The 12931-nt window shown below is 42.5% G+C and overlaps 1 protein-coding gene across 1 annotated transcript in view; it reads left to right on the top strand.

Moving 5' to 3' along the window:
• The first annotated feature begins 58 nt into the window (after positions 1-58).
• Positions 59-12931, top strand: part of LOC121840607 (dedicator of cytokinesis protein 3-like) — a 21280-nt gene continuing 8407 nt past the window's right edge. Inside the window, exons 1-5 of the mRNA XM_042304889.1 lie at positions 59-644; positions 4917-5109; positions 5924-6051; positions 9111-9257; positions 11799-11897. Coding sequence (XP_042160823.1) covers positions 4965-5109; positions 5924-6051; positions 9111-9257; positions 11799-11897 — 519 coding nt within the window. The 5' untranslated portion in view covers positions 59-644; positions 4917-4964. The remainder of the gene's footprint in view (positions 645-4916; positions 5110-5923; positions 6052-9110; positions 9258-11798; positions 11898-12931) is intronic.

The following is a 12931-nucleotide window of genomic DNA, read 5'->3' as shown; positions in this document are numbered from 1 at the left end:
CCATCTGGAACTGTGCCGAAGTGTGACGACTTCATTCTCCCACCAGGACGAGGAAGTGAAGAGAGTCGATATGAAGATTCTGAGATTCAACAACATAATCCATTTATACCATCAATACGTCCTCTGTGACTTCACTGTTTACTCTCTTTTCAGCTCTGTGACTTCACTGTTTACTCTCTTTTCAGCTCTGTGACTTCACTGTTTACTCTCTTTTCAGCTCTGTGACTTCACTGTTTACTCTCTTTTCAGCTCTGTGACTTCACTGTTTACTCTCTTTTCAGCTCTGCAGCTGAAGAGTGTTCATTTTAAAATATACAGTAGTTTGTAGAATCGTTTTTCTATTTGAATTTCTTTACAATCTAAAGTAGTTAGAATCCCTTTGCCACATTATTTCAGTTGCTTTAATTAGTCTAATTTTCTCTGTCTTCTTTATCTGCCTCCTTTGCCCCTGCTTTGTGTACTGCATATGTTACCTCCTTCTCCTGTCCCCTTCCTCTGGGACCCTTCTGTCCCCTGACTGTCCTGTCCCCCCCGGTCAGACTCCTCAGGTCCCCCAACCTGCCTCTGGACAGGGACAGCCCCCAGGCCCCATCAGCTGTACTCAGGCCTGGAGCTCCAACGCTCCTCGCCCCTCTCCTCTCTCAGTAAGTAGCTGTAGCCCTGGTACAATGGGGGTCCTCTGCCAAGTTCCGCCCGCCCACTCTGGCATCAAGCACCTCCCAACCTCCCTACCAACCAGCCTCCCAGCCTCCCAACCAACCAGCCTCCCAACCTCCCAACCAATCAGCCTCCCAACCCCACCTCCCTACCAACCAGCCTCCCAACCAACCAGCCTCCCAACTCCCAACCACCAGCCTCCCTACCAACCAGCCTCCCAACCTCCCTACCAACCAGCCTCCCAGCCTCCCAACCTCCCTACCAACCAGCCTCCCAACCTCCCTACCAACCAGCCTCCCAACCTCACTACCAACCAGCCTCCCAACCTCCCTACCAACCAGCCTCCCAACCTCCCTACCAACCAGCCTCCCAACCTCCCAACCAACCAGCCTCCCAACCTCCCTACCAACCAACCACCAACCCCTTTTATAAACAGCAAGATACTCAAACATCCGCCCTCCAAGCTGTGCGCAGAAGAAATATCAGTCGGCGCAGAGAAGCACGTCGTTTCTCTTTGCTTATTTGAGCTGTAATTGCCATAATATGGACTTGGTCTTTTACCAAATAGGGCTATCTTCTATATACCAACCGTACCTTGTCACAACACAACTGATTTGCTCAAATTCCACAAATTAACAAAGCATACCTGTTAATTGCAATACATTCTAGGTGACTACCTCATGAAGCTGGTTGAGAGAATGCAAAGAGTGTGCAAAGCTGTCATCAAGGCAAAGGGTGGCTACTTTGAAGAACCTCAAATATAAAATATATTTTGATATGTTTAACACTTTTTTGGTTACTACATAATTCCATATTTGTTATGTCATAGTTCTGATGTCTTCCCTGTTATTCTACAATTTTGAAAATAGTAAAAATAAAGAAAAACCTTTGAATGAGTAGCTGTTCTAAAACTTTTGACCGGGTAGTGTATACAGTGGTTCCTCCTTTTGAAACTTGCGAGTTTACCCAGCGGAACTTAGAGGTCATTTGTGGTTTTGTACGGTACCCTGAGTCACTACTTCATTGCTCCAGACCACCACAAGTGGGAGTTAGAGGACTGATTATGCTTTTGGGTCCTACTGTGTCTCTAACTGACAATGAATGGGCGACATAAACCTAAATAGAAATTGATATATGTGCACAACTTCAGTGTTACTTACTGAAACTGTTGTTATACTGAGGTTTTTGTTAGTTTATTTTGTTATGATTATTTTGCTCTTACTGTAGTACAGTAGGCCACTCCAAATCACACCCTGAACCTACTGTAGTACACAATACAGTACACAAACCCAAATCACACCCTGATCAAACCAAAAGGAGACATACAAAGGATCTCTAAGGTCAGGGCGTGACATTCTCGCTCATTTGACATGATTTGAAAACTAAATCTTCTCCAAAATATTTAAGGGGCATTGCACTAATAATGACGCTGACAAGGGAAACATTCCCGTTGTTCTGTTCTTAGCGCCAGTCCGCACGTTCAAACTAAAACAATGTATCTTATAATGTAATAATAATTATAATAATAATCTTTATGCTTTCATTAATGAAATAATGATCAAAATACTCTTTCAAAATGCTGATGTTTATTTAATTATGGATCCATAACGAATTACTGTGGGAATAAATATCACTGAGTTACAGCAATGTCCTCCAATCCTCCAATATATGTAATTATTGGCGAAGAGTCACGTCATATTATTAGATATACTGATGGTTTACTGTAGGCGACATGAGTCTCACTAGTGTTGAGTAATGAGCTGTTAAAAGTGGTGTAGGTCTTATTTATTTAAAGAGCATATTTAAGTTAGAAGCAATAGGATTTGAAGCAATAGCCTACCCGCTGTGGTCAACTATTTCAGCCCCATTTAGCCCTGCTCTGAGACAAGCATGGGGGCTGGTCTTGATAAATCAATGAGGTTTTTATTTTCACTAAATCTCCGTTTGGGTATTGGTTAGACTACAATTATACAATTAGGGTGTAGAAATGTTGTGCTCTTAGTGTAACCTTAATTTTACTAGGCAAGACAGTTAAGAACAAATTATTATTTACAAGGACAGCCTACTCCTTCCTCCCCATCAGGGAATTGAACCCCAGTCTCCCACAGGACACCGGATTATTTAGCTAAATAACCCAGTACTGTACTGCCGACCGTCACGTTGTACAGCGCCATATTTTCCGTTCCATCCTAACGGAAACCCAGAAGGTTTTTCATTTTTCTTAATCAAATTAATTAAGCAAGAACCAATCAAACGTTTGGACACCCCTACTCACTCCAGGATTTTTCTTTATTTTTTTACTATTTTCTACATTGTAGAATAATAGTAAAGACATCACAACTATGAAATAACACATATGGAATTAGTTAAGACCAAATTTTTATTTACAAGGACAGCCTACTCCTTCCTCCCCGTCGAGGAATTGAAACCCGGCCTCGCGCGTGCCCTTATTCTCTAGTACAGCCATTATTGAAGGCACTTGAGGTCACTGAGAAAGTCTGGACATGGGCCTGCTCTCCCTTATGTAAGGAATTAGGCACTTTCCCATGTTTACTACAATATGTATTGTAGGCTATGTTTACTTGTCAGACTGCACAGTAGCCTAATAAACGAATGCAGGTGGCTTATATCTTCAAAATGCTTTTAATGCTTTATTATCCAAATGTAAAAGCATATACTGTACAGTACTGTATTTCTTCATCAGCATCTTTATGCTTTCTTAAATAAATAATGATACAAATACTCTTTCAAAATGCAGATGTTAATTTAGTTATGGATCCATAATGAAGTACTATGGGAATAAGTATCACTGAATTACAGAACTATTGCAACAAAGTTGTCTAATGAAGGCAAACAAATTGTTGCTTACTGGAAAATACTCTTTCAAACACACATGGTCACGTTGTACAGCGTCATTGTGGCTATCACAGGAGGGCTATATTTTGGCCTTTATTCAGATTACAATCACTCACTGTCATTTTCGTGAAAACGAAATAATCTCCAAAATATCATTATATATAGCCTTCCCACTGTGGATGTGTATTCCAGCACTGTGTCACACTGCTCTGTGACAAACATGGAGAAACTAAAATGTTCAATTATATTCCATAATATTCTTAAAATATACGTGTTGACTGAATATAAGCAAGTGATGCCTGCTAAATAATCAAGTTAAGTTTCTCCAGAAATAAATAATTCTAAATAACAAACTGCCTTTATTTACAAATTAGTGAGAATGTCTCAATAATTGCCTTTTTTCTCGCTCACTCTAGGTTAAATGAAAACGAAATCTCCAAAATATTGTTACTTTTTCAACGAAGCGATTATTATTATTAATTCATTTAGAATTATATAAAAGCCCCTTAGATATTCTCAGAGATCCTAGCGGAAAATTCCCCTTAGATATTCATTTAGAATCCTCCAATACTCTAAATGTAATTATTGGCGGAGAGTCACAACATTGAAAAAAATATATGTTTAGATATACTGTTTTTTATGGTAGGCCACTCTGGTACAATGTTCAAATTTGCACTCAGCAGACCTGAAATTTGCTCAGTGCCCAGAAACTTTAGAGGGAACATTGCTCCTACCTCCTCTCAACCAATCCACCCCTTCCCAAATCACCAACCCCTTTTACAATCAATCTCCCAAACAACTCACCAATCAATCTCCCAACCAACTCACCAATCAATCTCCCAACCAACTCACCAACCAATCTCCCAACCATTTCACCAATCCAAACAGAATGAAACCTTGTAAATGTATTTGGTTTGCCTCCTGTGTTTTGTTTAACCTGACAAACTCTTTTCCTAATCTTGCATCATCATGTCATGTCTGCCCACGAGCCATGACTCTGTGTAATGACTCTGTGTAATGACTCTATGTTATGACTCTGTGTAATGACTCTGTGATGCCTGGAGATCCTTGGAGATCCTCACAACTTTTTCAGGACTGTCTTTGTGTCATTTGGACTGTTGGGCCATAGGTTGATTCATGGTACCTAGGTCCAAGAGGATCAATATGAACGAGAAATGTCAAAAATCTATGAATGGGACATTTCTGATTTTTGATAGGTTATCCTTCCATTTCGATTAGTTTGTTGCTCCTTGGTACACTGGCCTGGCAGTCTGTCTCACACCCCCAAAATCACCCACACCACATCCCTGAGCTATTGGTCCAGTGTGGAGTATGGAGCTGGACACTCTCTCCCCATCTCTCCTCCATCTTTCAGCCTCCCTCTGTTTCTCCCCCACCACTAGGCGGCGCTATTGAACTCGTTCCCGGCTATCTTTGACGAACTGCTTCAGATGTTTACAGTCCAGGAAGTGGCAGAGTTCGTACGGGGCACGCTGGGCAGTATGCCAAGCACCGTACACATCGGACAGTCCATGGACGTGGTCAAACTGCAGTCCATCGCTCGCACCGTCGACAGCCGCCTCTTCTCTTTCCCAGGTATTCAGCACTTGGATGACATTATGAACACTCAAGCTGATGACCATTTTGATGCATTACACCAGTTTTTTTGTTCAGAGTTTTTGGGTTGTTTTACTTATAATATGTAAGTAAAAAGATCCATATGGATGTGAATGGATGAAATACAGAAGGTATCGTTAACTGTGGTATAGGTTGGGCCTCCCGAGTGGCGCAGCTGTCTAAGGCGTCACTACAGACCTTGGTACGATCCTAGGCTGTGTCACAGCCGGCCGTGTTGGGAGACCCATGAGGCGGTGCACAATTGGCCCAGCATCGTCCGGGTTAGGGGAGGGTTTGGCATGGCATCGTCCGGGTTAGGGGAGGGTTTGGCATGGCATCGTCCGGGTTAGGGAAGGGTTTGGCCCAGCATCGTCGGGGTTAGGGGAGGGTTTGGCCCTGCATGGTTTGGGTTATGGGAGGGTTTGGTCGACCGGGATTTCCTTGTCCCATCGCCCTCTAGCAACTCCTTGTGGCAGGCCAGGCGCCTGCAAGCTAACTACAGTCGCCAGCTGGACAGTGTTTCCTCTGACACATTGGTGCGGCTGGCTTCCGGGTTAAGCGTGCACTGTGTCAAGAAGCATTGCGGCTTGGCAGGGCCGTGTTCAAGAGGACGTATAGCTCTTGACCTTTGCCTCTCCCGAGTCTGTAGGGGAGTTGCATTGATGGGACAAGACTGTAAACAACCAATTGGGGAGAAAAAAGGGGTAAAAGTTGTTTTATGTTTTATCAAAAACTGTTGTGTCGGTCAATTATAGGTAAATTCTCTCTCTCCGTGTATCTCTCTCTCTCTCAGAGTCTCGAAGGATCTTGCTTCCTGTAGTTCTACATCACATCCACCTCCACCTGAGACAGCAGAAAGAGCTCCTCATCTGTTCTGGCATCCTCAGCAGTATCTTCTCCATCATCAAGACCAGCTCTCTGGTAAACTATCTATAGTCTCTATCTTCTCCATCATCAAGACCAGCTCTCTGGTAAACTATCTCTAGTCTCTATCTTCTCCATCATCAAGACCAGCTCTCTGGTAAACTCTCTCTAGTCTCTATCTTCTCCATCATCATCACCAGCACTCTGGTAAACTATCTCTAGTCTCTATCTTCTCCATCATCATCACTAGCACTCTGGTAAACTACCTCTAGTCTCTATCTTCTCCATCATCATGACCAGCTCTCTGGTAAACTCTCTCTAGTCCGTACAAACAGGACAAATATAATTACATCACCTGGCGTCAGGTTCTAGTATGATTAACAGACATTGGTCAGGCCTCCTTGTGTATGAGCATGTCATTCCAACTGTGTCAAAGCAATCCTGACTCTCAATTTTAAACCATAACCATATTCGCTCTGGATTATGTTCATTCGCATTTAGGAAGTCTGTAGATGGTTCAACGCACCGGTTGATGACACTGTATAAGATACAGTTGAAGTCGGAGGTTTACATACTCCTTAGCCAAATACAGATGAAGTCGGAAGTTTACATACTCCTTAGCCAAATACAGTTGAAGTCGGAAGTTTACATACACCTTAGCCAAATACAGATGAAGTCGGATGTTTACTTGCACTTAGGTTGGAGTCATTAAAACTTGTTTTTCAACCACTCCACAAATTTCTTGTTAACAAACTATAGTTTTGGCAAGTCGGTTAGGACATCTACTGTGTGCACGACACAAGTAATTTTTCCAACAATTGTATACAGACAGACTATTTACACTTATAATTCACTGTATCACAATTCCAGTGGGTCAGAAGTTTGCATACACAAAGTTGACTCTGCCTTTAAACAGCTTGGTAAATTCCAGAAAATTATGTCATGGCTTTAGAAGCTTCTGATAGGCTAATTGACATAATTTGAGTCAATTGGAGGTGTACCTGTGGATGTATTTCAAGGTCTACCTTGAATGCCAGTGTGGTGTCAGGAAAATAACCTCACACTCAACGTCAACAAAACTAAGGAGATGATTGTGGACTTCAGGAAACAGCAGAGGGAACACCCCCCCATCCACATCGATGGAACAGTAGTGGAGAGGGTAGCAAGTTTTAAGTTCCTCGGCATACACATCACAGACAAACTGAATTGGTCCACTCACACAGACAGCATCGTGAGGAAGGCGCAGCAGCGCCTCTTCAACCTCAGGAGGCTGAAGAAATTTGGCTTGTCACCAAAAGCACTCACAAACTTCTACAGATGCACAATCGAGAGCATCCTGGCGGGCTGTATCACCGCCTGGTATGGCAACTGCACCGCCCTCAACCGTAAGGCTCTCCAGAGGGTAGTGAGGTCTGCACAACGCATCACCGGGGGCAAACTACCTGCCCTCCAGGACACCTACACCACCCGATGCTACAGGAAGGCCATAAAGATCATCAAGGACATCAACCACCCGAGCCACTGCCTGTTCACCCCGCTGTCATCCAGAAGGCGAGGTCAGTACAGGTGCATCAAAGCTGGGACCGAGAGACTGAAAAACAGCTTCTATCTCAAGGCCATCAGACTGTTAAACAGCCACCACTAACATTGAGTGGCTACTGCCAACACACTGTCAATGACACTGACTCTACTCCAGCCACTTTAATCATGGGAATTGATGGGAAATGATGTAAATATATCACTAGCCACTTTAAACAATGCTACCTTACATAATGTTACTTACCCTACATTGTTCATCTCATATGCATACGTTGATACTGTACTCTATATCATCGACTGCATCCTTATGTAATACATGTATCACTAGCCACTTTAACTATGCCACTTGGTTTACATACTTATCTCATATGTATATACTGTACTCGATATCATCTACTGTATCTTGCCTATGCTGCTCTGTACCATCACTCATTCATATATCCTTATGTACATATTCTTTATCCCCTTACACTGTGTATAAGACAGTAGTTTTTTTGGAATTGTTAGTTAGATTACTTGCTCGTTATTACTGCATTGTCGGAACTAGAAGCACAAGCATTTCGCTACACTCGCCTTAACATCTGCTAACCATGTGTATGTGACAAATAAAATTTGATTTGATTTGATTTGATTTGAAACTCAGTGGCTCTTTGTTTGACATCATGGGAAAAACAAAAGAAATCAGCCAAGACCTGAGAAAAAAAATTGTGAACATCCACAAGTCTGGCTCATCCTTGGGTGCAATTTCCAAACGCCTGAAGGTACCATATTCATCTGTACAGACAATAGTTTGCAAGTATAAACACCATGGGACCACGCAGCCGTCATACCGCTCAGGAAGGGGACGCATTCTGTCTCCTAGAGATGAACGTACTTTGGGGCGAAAAGTGCAAATCAATCCCAGAACAACAGCAAAGGACCTTGTGAAGATGCTGGAGGAAACAGGTACAAAAGTATCCACAGTAAAACGAGTCCTATATCGACGTAACCTGAAAGTCCGCTCAGCAAGGAAGAAGCCACTGCTCCAAAACCGCCATAAAAATTCCAGACTATGGTTTTTAACTGCATATGGGGACAAAGATGGTACTTTTTGGAGAAATGTCCTCTGGTCTGATGAAACAAAAATAGAACTGTTTGGCCATAATGAACATTGTTATGTTTGGAGGAAAAAGGGGGAAGCTTGCAAGCCGAAGAACACCATCCCAACCGTGAGGCATGGGGGTGGAAGCATCATGTTGTGGGGGTGCTTTGCTGCAGGAGGGACTGGTGCACTTCACAAAATAGATGGCATCATGAGGAAATGAAAATTATGTGGATATATTGAAACAACATCTCAAGACATCAGTCATGAAGTTAAAGCTAGAGTAAAGATGTTTTTCTTGTACAGTAGGATTCCTGTGGTCTTCCTGGAGGTCTTCATGTACAGTAGGAATCCTGTGGTCTTCCTGGAGGTCTTCATGTACAGTAGGATTCCTGTGGTCTTCCTGGAGGTCTTCATGTACAGTAGGAATCCTGTGGTCTTCTTCACCCAGGAGAGGGTACACATTGATTTCCCATGTATTCATATCTCCCCCTAGGACACCCCAGTGCAGGAGGAGGTAGAGATGATGGTGGAATCTCTCCTGGATGTGCTTCTCCAGACCCTGCTGGCCATCATGACCAAGTCTCAGTCCCAGGAGGCGGTAAGAGGCCATCGCTGCCCACAGTGCACGGCTGAGATCACTGTTAGTAACTAACAATCTGCTTCTACTATCCATCCTACTTCATCCTCCTCTACTCTCCAAACTTCATCTCTCTCTCTCTTCATCAACCTGGTCCTACTCATCTCTATTTTCCCCATCACTTCCCCCTCTCCTGTCTCTATATGATTCCCCTCACTACTCCTGTCTCTACATGTTCCCCCCTCACTACTCCTGTCTCTATATGATTCCCCTCACTACTCCTGTCTCTACATGATTCCCCTCACTACTCCTGTCTCTATATGATTCCCCTCACTACTCCTGTCTCTATATGATTCCCCTCACTACTCCTGTCTCTACATGATTCCCCTCACTACTCCTGTCTCTATATGATTCCCCTCACTACTCCTGTCTCTACATGATTCACTACTCCTGTCTCTATATGATTCCCCTCACTACTCCTGTCTCTGCATGATTCTCCCCTCACTACTCCTGTCTCTATATGATTCTATATGATTCCCCTCACTACTCCTGTCTCTATATGATTCCCCTCACTACTCCTGTCTCTATATGATTCCCCACTCACTACTCCTGTCTCTATATGATTCCCCCTCACTACTCCTGTCTCTATATGATTCCCCTCACTACTCCTGTCTCTATATGATTCCCCTCACTACTCCTGTCTCTATATGATTCCCCTCACTACTCCTGTCTCTATATGATTCCCCTCACTACTCCTGTCTCTATATGACTCCTGTTCTATATGATTCCCCTCACTACTCCTGTCTCTGCATGTTCCCCCTCACTACTCCTGTCTCTATATGATTCCCCTCACTACTCCTGTCTCTATATGATTCCCCCTCACTACTCCTGTCTCTGCATGTTCCTCCCTCACTACTCCTGTCTCTATATGATTCCCCTCACTACTCCTGTCTCTATATGATTCCCCCTCACTACTCCTGTCTCTCTGCATGTTCCTCCCTCACTACTCCTGTCTCTATATGATTCCCCTCACTACTCCTGTCTCTATATGATTCCCCTCACTACTCCTGTCTCTACATGTTCCCCACTCACTACTCCTGTCTCTATATGATTCCCCCTCACTACTCCTGTCTCTACATGTTCCCCACTCACTACTCCTGTCTCTATATGATTCCCCCTCACTACTCCTGTCTCTATATGATTCCCCTCACTACTCCTGTCTCTATATGATTCCCCCTCACTACTCCTGTCTCTATATGATTCCCCCTCACTACTCCTGTCTCTACATGTTCCCCACTCACTACTCCTGTCTCTATATGATTCCCCTCACTACTCCTGTTTCTATATGATTCCCCCTCACTACTCCTGTCTCTACATGTTCCCCCTCACCTCCCCCAATGTCCCTTTTGTGCCCCCTCACCTCCCCCACTGTCCCTATTTGTTCCCTTGTTCATTGTGTCCCTGCGCTTCATAACCCTTTACCAGTTTGTAGCTTGTCTATTAAGAGTGTTTTCAGAGGAATGCAGTCAAATAAAAGAAACTGAATACAGTAACTAAACTCACAGTAAAAAAGTATGAGGCCTAAAGCATTTTTTTTTCATACATTTCTTTGTTGAATATTATTGATCAATTTAGTTTTTCTCACTGTTAGGAACTCAGTAACTAAGCTGAATGCAGTACCTAAACTAATCTGAATACAGTAAATTAACTAAGTTAAATGAAGTAACTAAACTAAGCTGAATACAGTAACTAATCTGAATACAGTAACTAAACTAAGCTGAATACAGTAACTAAGCTGAATGCAGTAACCAAACTAAGCTGAATACAGTAAGTAAGCTGAATACAGTAACTAATCTGAATACAGTAACTAATCTGAATACAGTAACTAAACTAAGCTGAATACAGTAACTAATCTGAATACAGTAACTAAACTAAACTGAAAACAGTAACTAAACTAAACTGAATACAGTAACTAAACTAAGCTGAAAACAGTAACTAAACTAAGCTGAATACAGTAGCTAAACTAAGCTGAAAACAGTAACTAAGCTGAATACAGTAGCTAAACTAAACTGAATACATTAACTAAACTAAGTTGAAATGTAACTAACTTACTAAGTAACTAAACTCAGCTGAATACAGTAACTAAACTAAGCTGAATACATTAACTAAACTAAACTGAATACAGTAACTAAACTAAGCTGAACACAGTAACTAAACTAAACTGAATACAGTAACTAAACTAAGCTGAACACAGTAACTAAACTAAGCTGAATACAGTAACTAAACTAAGCTGAACACAGTAACTAAACTAAGCTGAATACAGTAACTAAATTAAGCTGAATACAGTAACTAAACTAAGCTGAAACCAGTAACTAAACTAGGCTGAATAAAGTAACTAAACTAAGTTGAATGATGTAACTAACTTACTGAGTAACTAAACTATCTTACAGTTATCCTTTGAAACATACCCTTATCCAATCATCTCCCTCCATCCTTCGTTATCCTAACCCCCCTTCTTCCCCATCTGTGTTTTGATTGGTCATTGGGTGGCTCGCGTTGCACTGTGATTGGCTGACATGTGTGTGCCTGTGTTCTCATTGGCAGGGAGAATATGTGTCCTGCCTCCTATCCCTGCTGCGTCAGATGTCTGACATCCACTTCAACCATCTACTGGACAACTTCCAGAGCAAAGAGGAAGTCAAGGTGAGACTGTCTCTTTCTCAATGTCCTCCTCTTCCTCATTCCACTGACCTGAAAGAATGTGATGCGATTCATGAATTCCAGCCTGATGCTGAGTTTCCACCATTTTGTTTTCACCTGTCGTATCTTTTCCAATCAGTGCAGATGAAGGGGAGGAGAGGACAGATGTGTAGTCATGGATGAACAGACATATTGGTTTTGTTCCAGTGTTCTGGCCTGCTCATGGTTAAGGACACACATGACTCTCTCTCTGTCTCTCTATATGCAGTGTTGTAACAATGTACAAATGGTTAAAGTACACAATGGAAAATAAATAAGCATAAATATGGGTTGTATTTACAATGGTGTTTGTTCTTCACTGGTTGCCCTTTTCTTGTGGCAACAGGTCACAAATCTTGCTGCTGTGATGGCACACTGGAGTTTCACCCAGTAGATATGGGAGTTTATCAAAATTGGATTTGTTTTCAAATTCTTTGTGGATCTGTGTAATCTGAGGGAAACATGTCTCTCTAATATGGTCATACATTGGGCAGGAGGTTAGGAAGTGCAGCTCAGTTTCCACCTTATTTTGTGGGCAGTGAGCACATAGCCCGTCTTCTCTTGAGAGCCATGTCTGCCTACGGCGGCCTTTCTCAATAGCAAGGCTATGCTCACTGAGTCTGTACATAGTCAAAGGTATTCTGCACAGTGTACTCTCTATTTAGGGCCAAATAGCATTCTAGTTTGCTCTGTTTTTAGTTAATTCTTTCCAATGTGTTAGGTAATTATCTTTTCGTTTTCTCATGATTTGTTTGGGTCTAATTGTGCTGCTGTCCTGGGGCTCAGTGGGGTGTGTTTGTGTTTGTGAACAGAGCCCCAGGACCAGCTTGCTTAGGGGACTCTTCTCCATGTTCATCTCTCTGTAGGTGATGGCTTTGTTATGGAAGGTTTGGGAATTGCTTCCTTTTAGGTGGTTGTAGAATTTAACAGCTTTTTTCTGGATTTTGATAATTAGTGGGTATCGGCCTGATTCTGCTCCGCATGCATTATTTGGTTCT

This window comes from Oncorhynchus tshawytscha, linkage group LG02 (genome assembly GCF_018296145.1).
Source record: "Oncorhynchus tshawytscha isolate Ot180627B linkage group LG02, Otsh_v2.0, whole genome shotgun sequence".
Classification (NCBI taxonomy): domain Eukaryota; kingdom Metazoa; phylum Chordata; class Actinopteri; order Salmoniformes; family Salmonidae; genus Oncorhynchus; species Oncorhynchus tshawytscha.
This window is presented reverse-complemented; position numbering and strand designations above follow the sequence as displayed.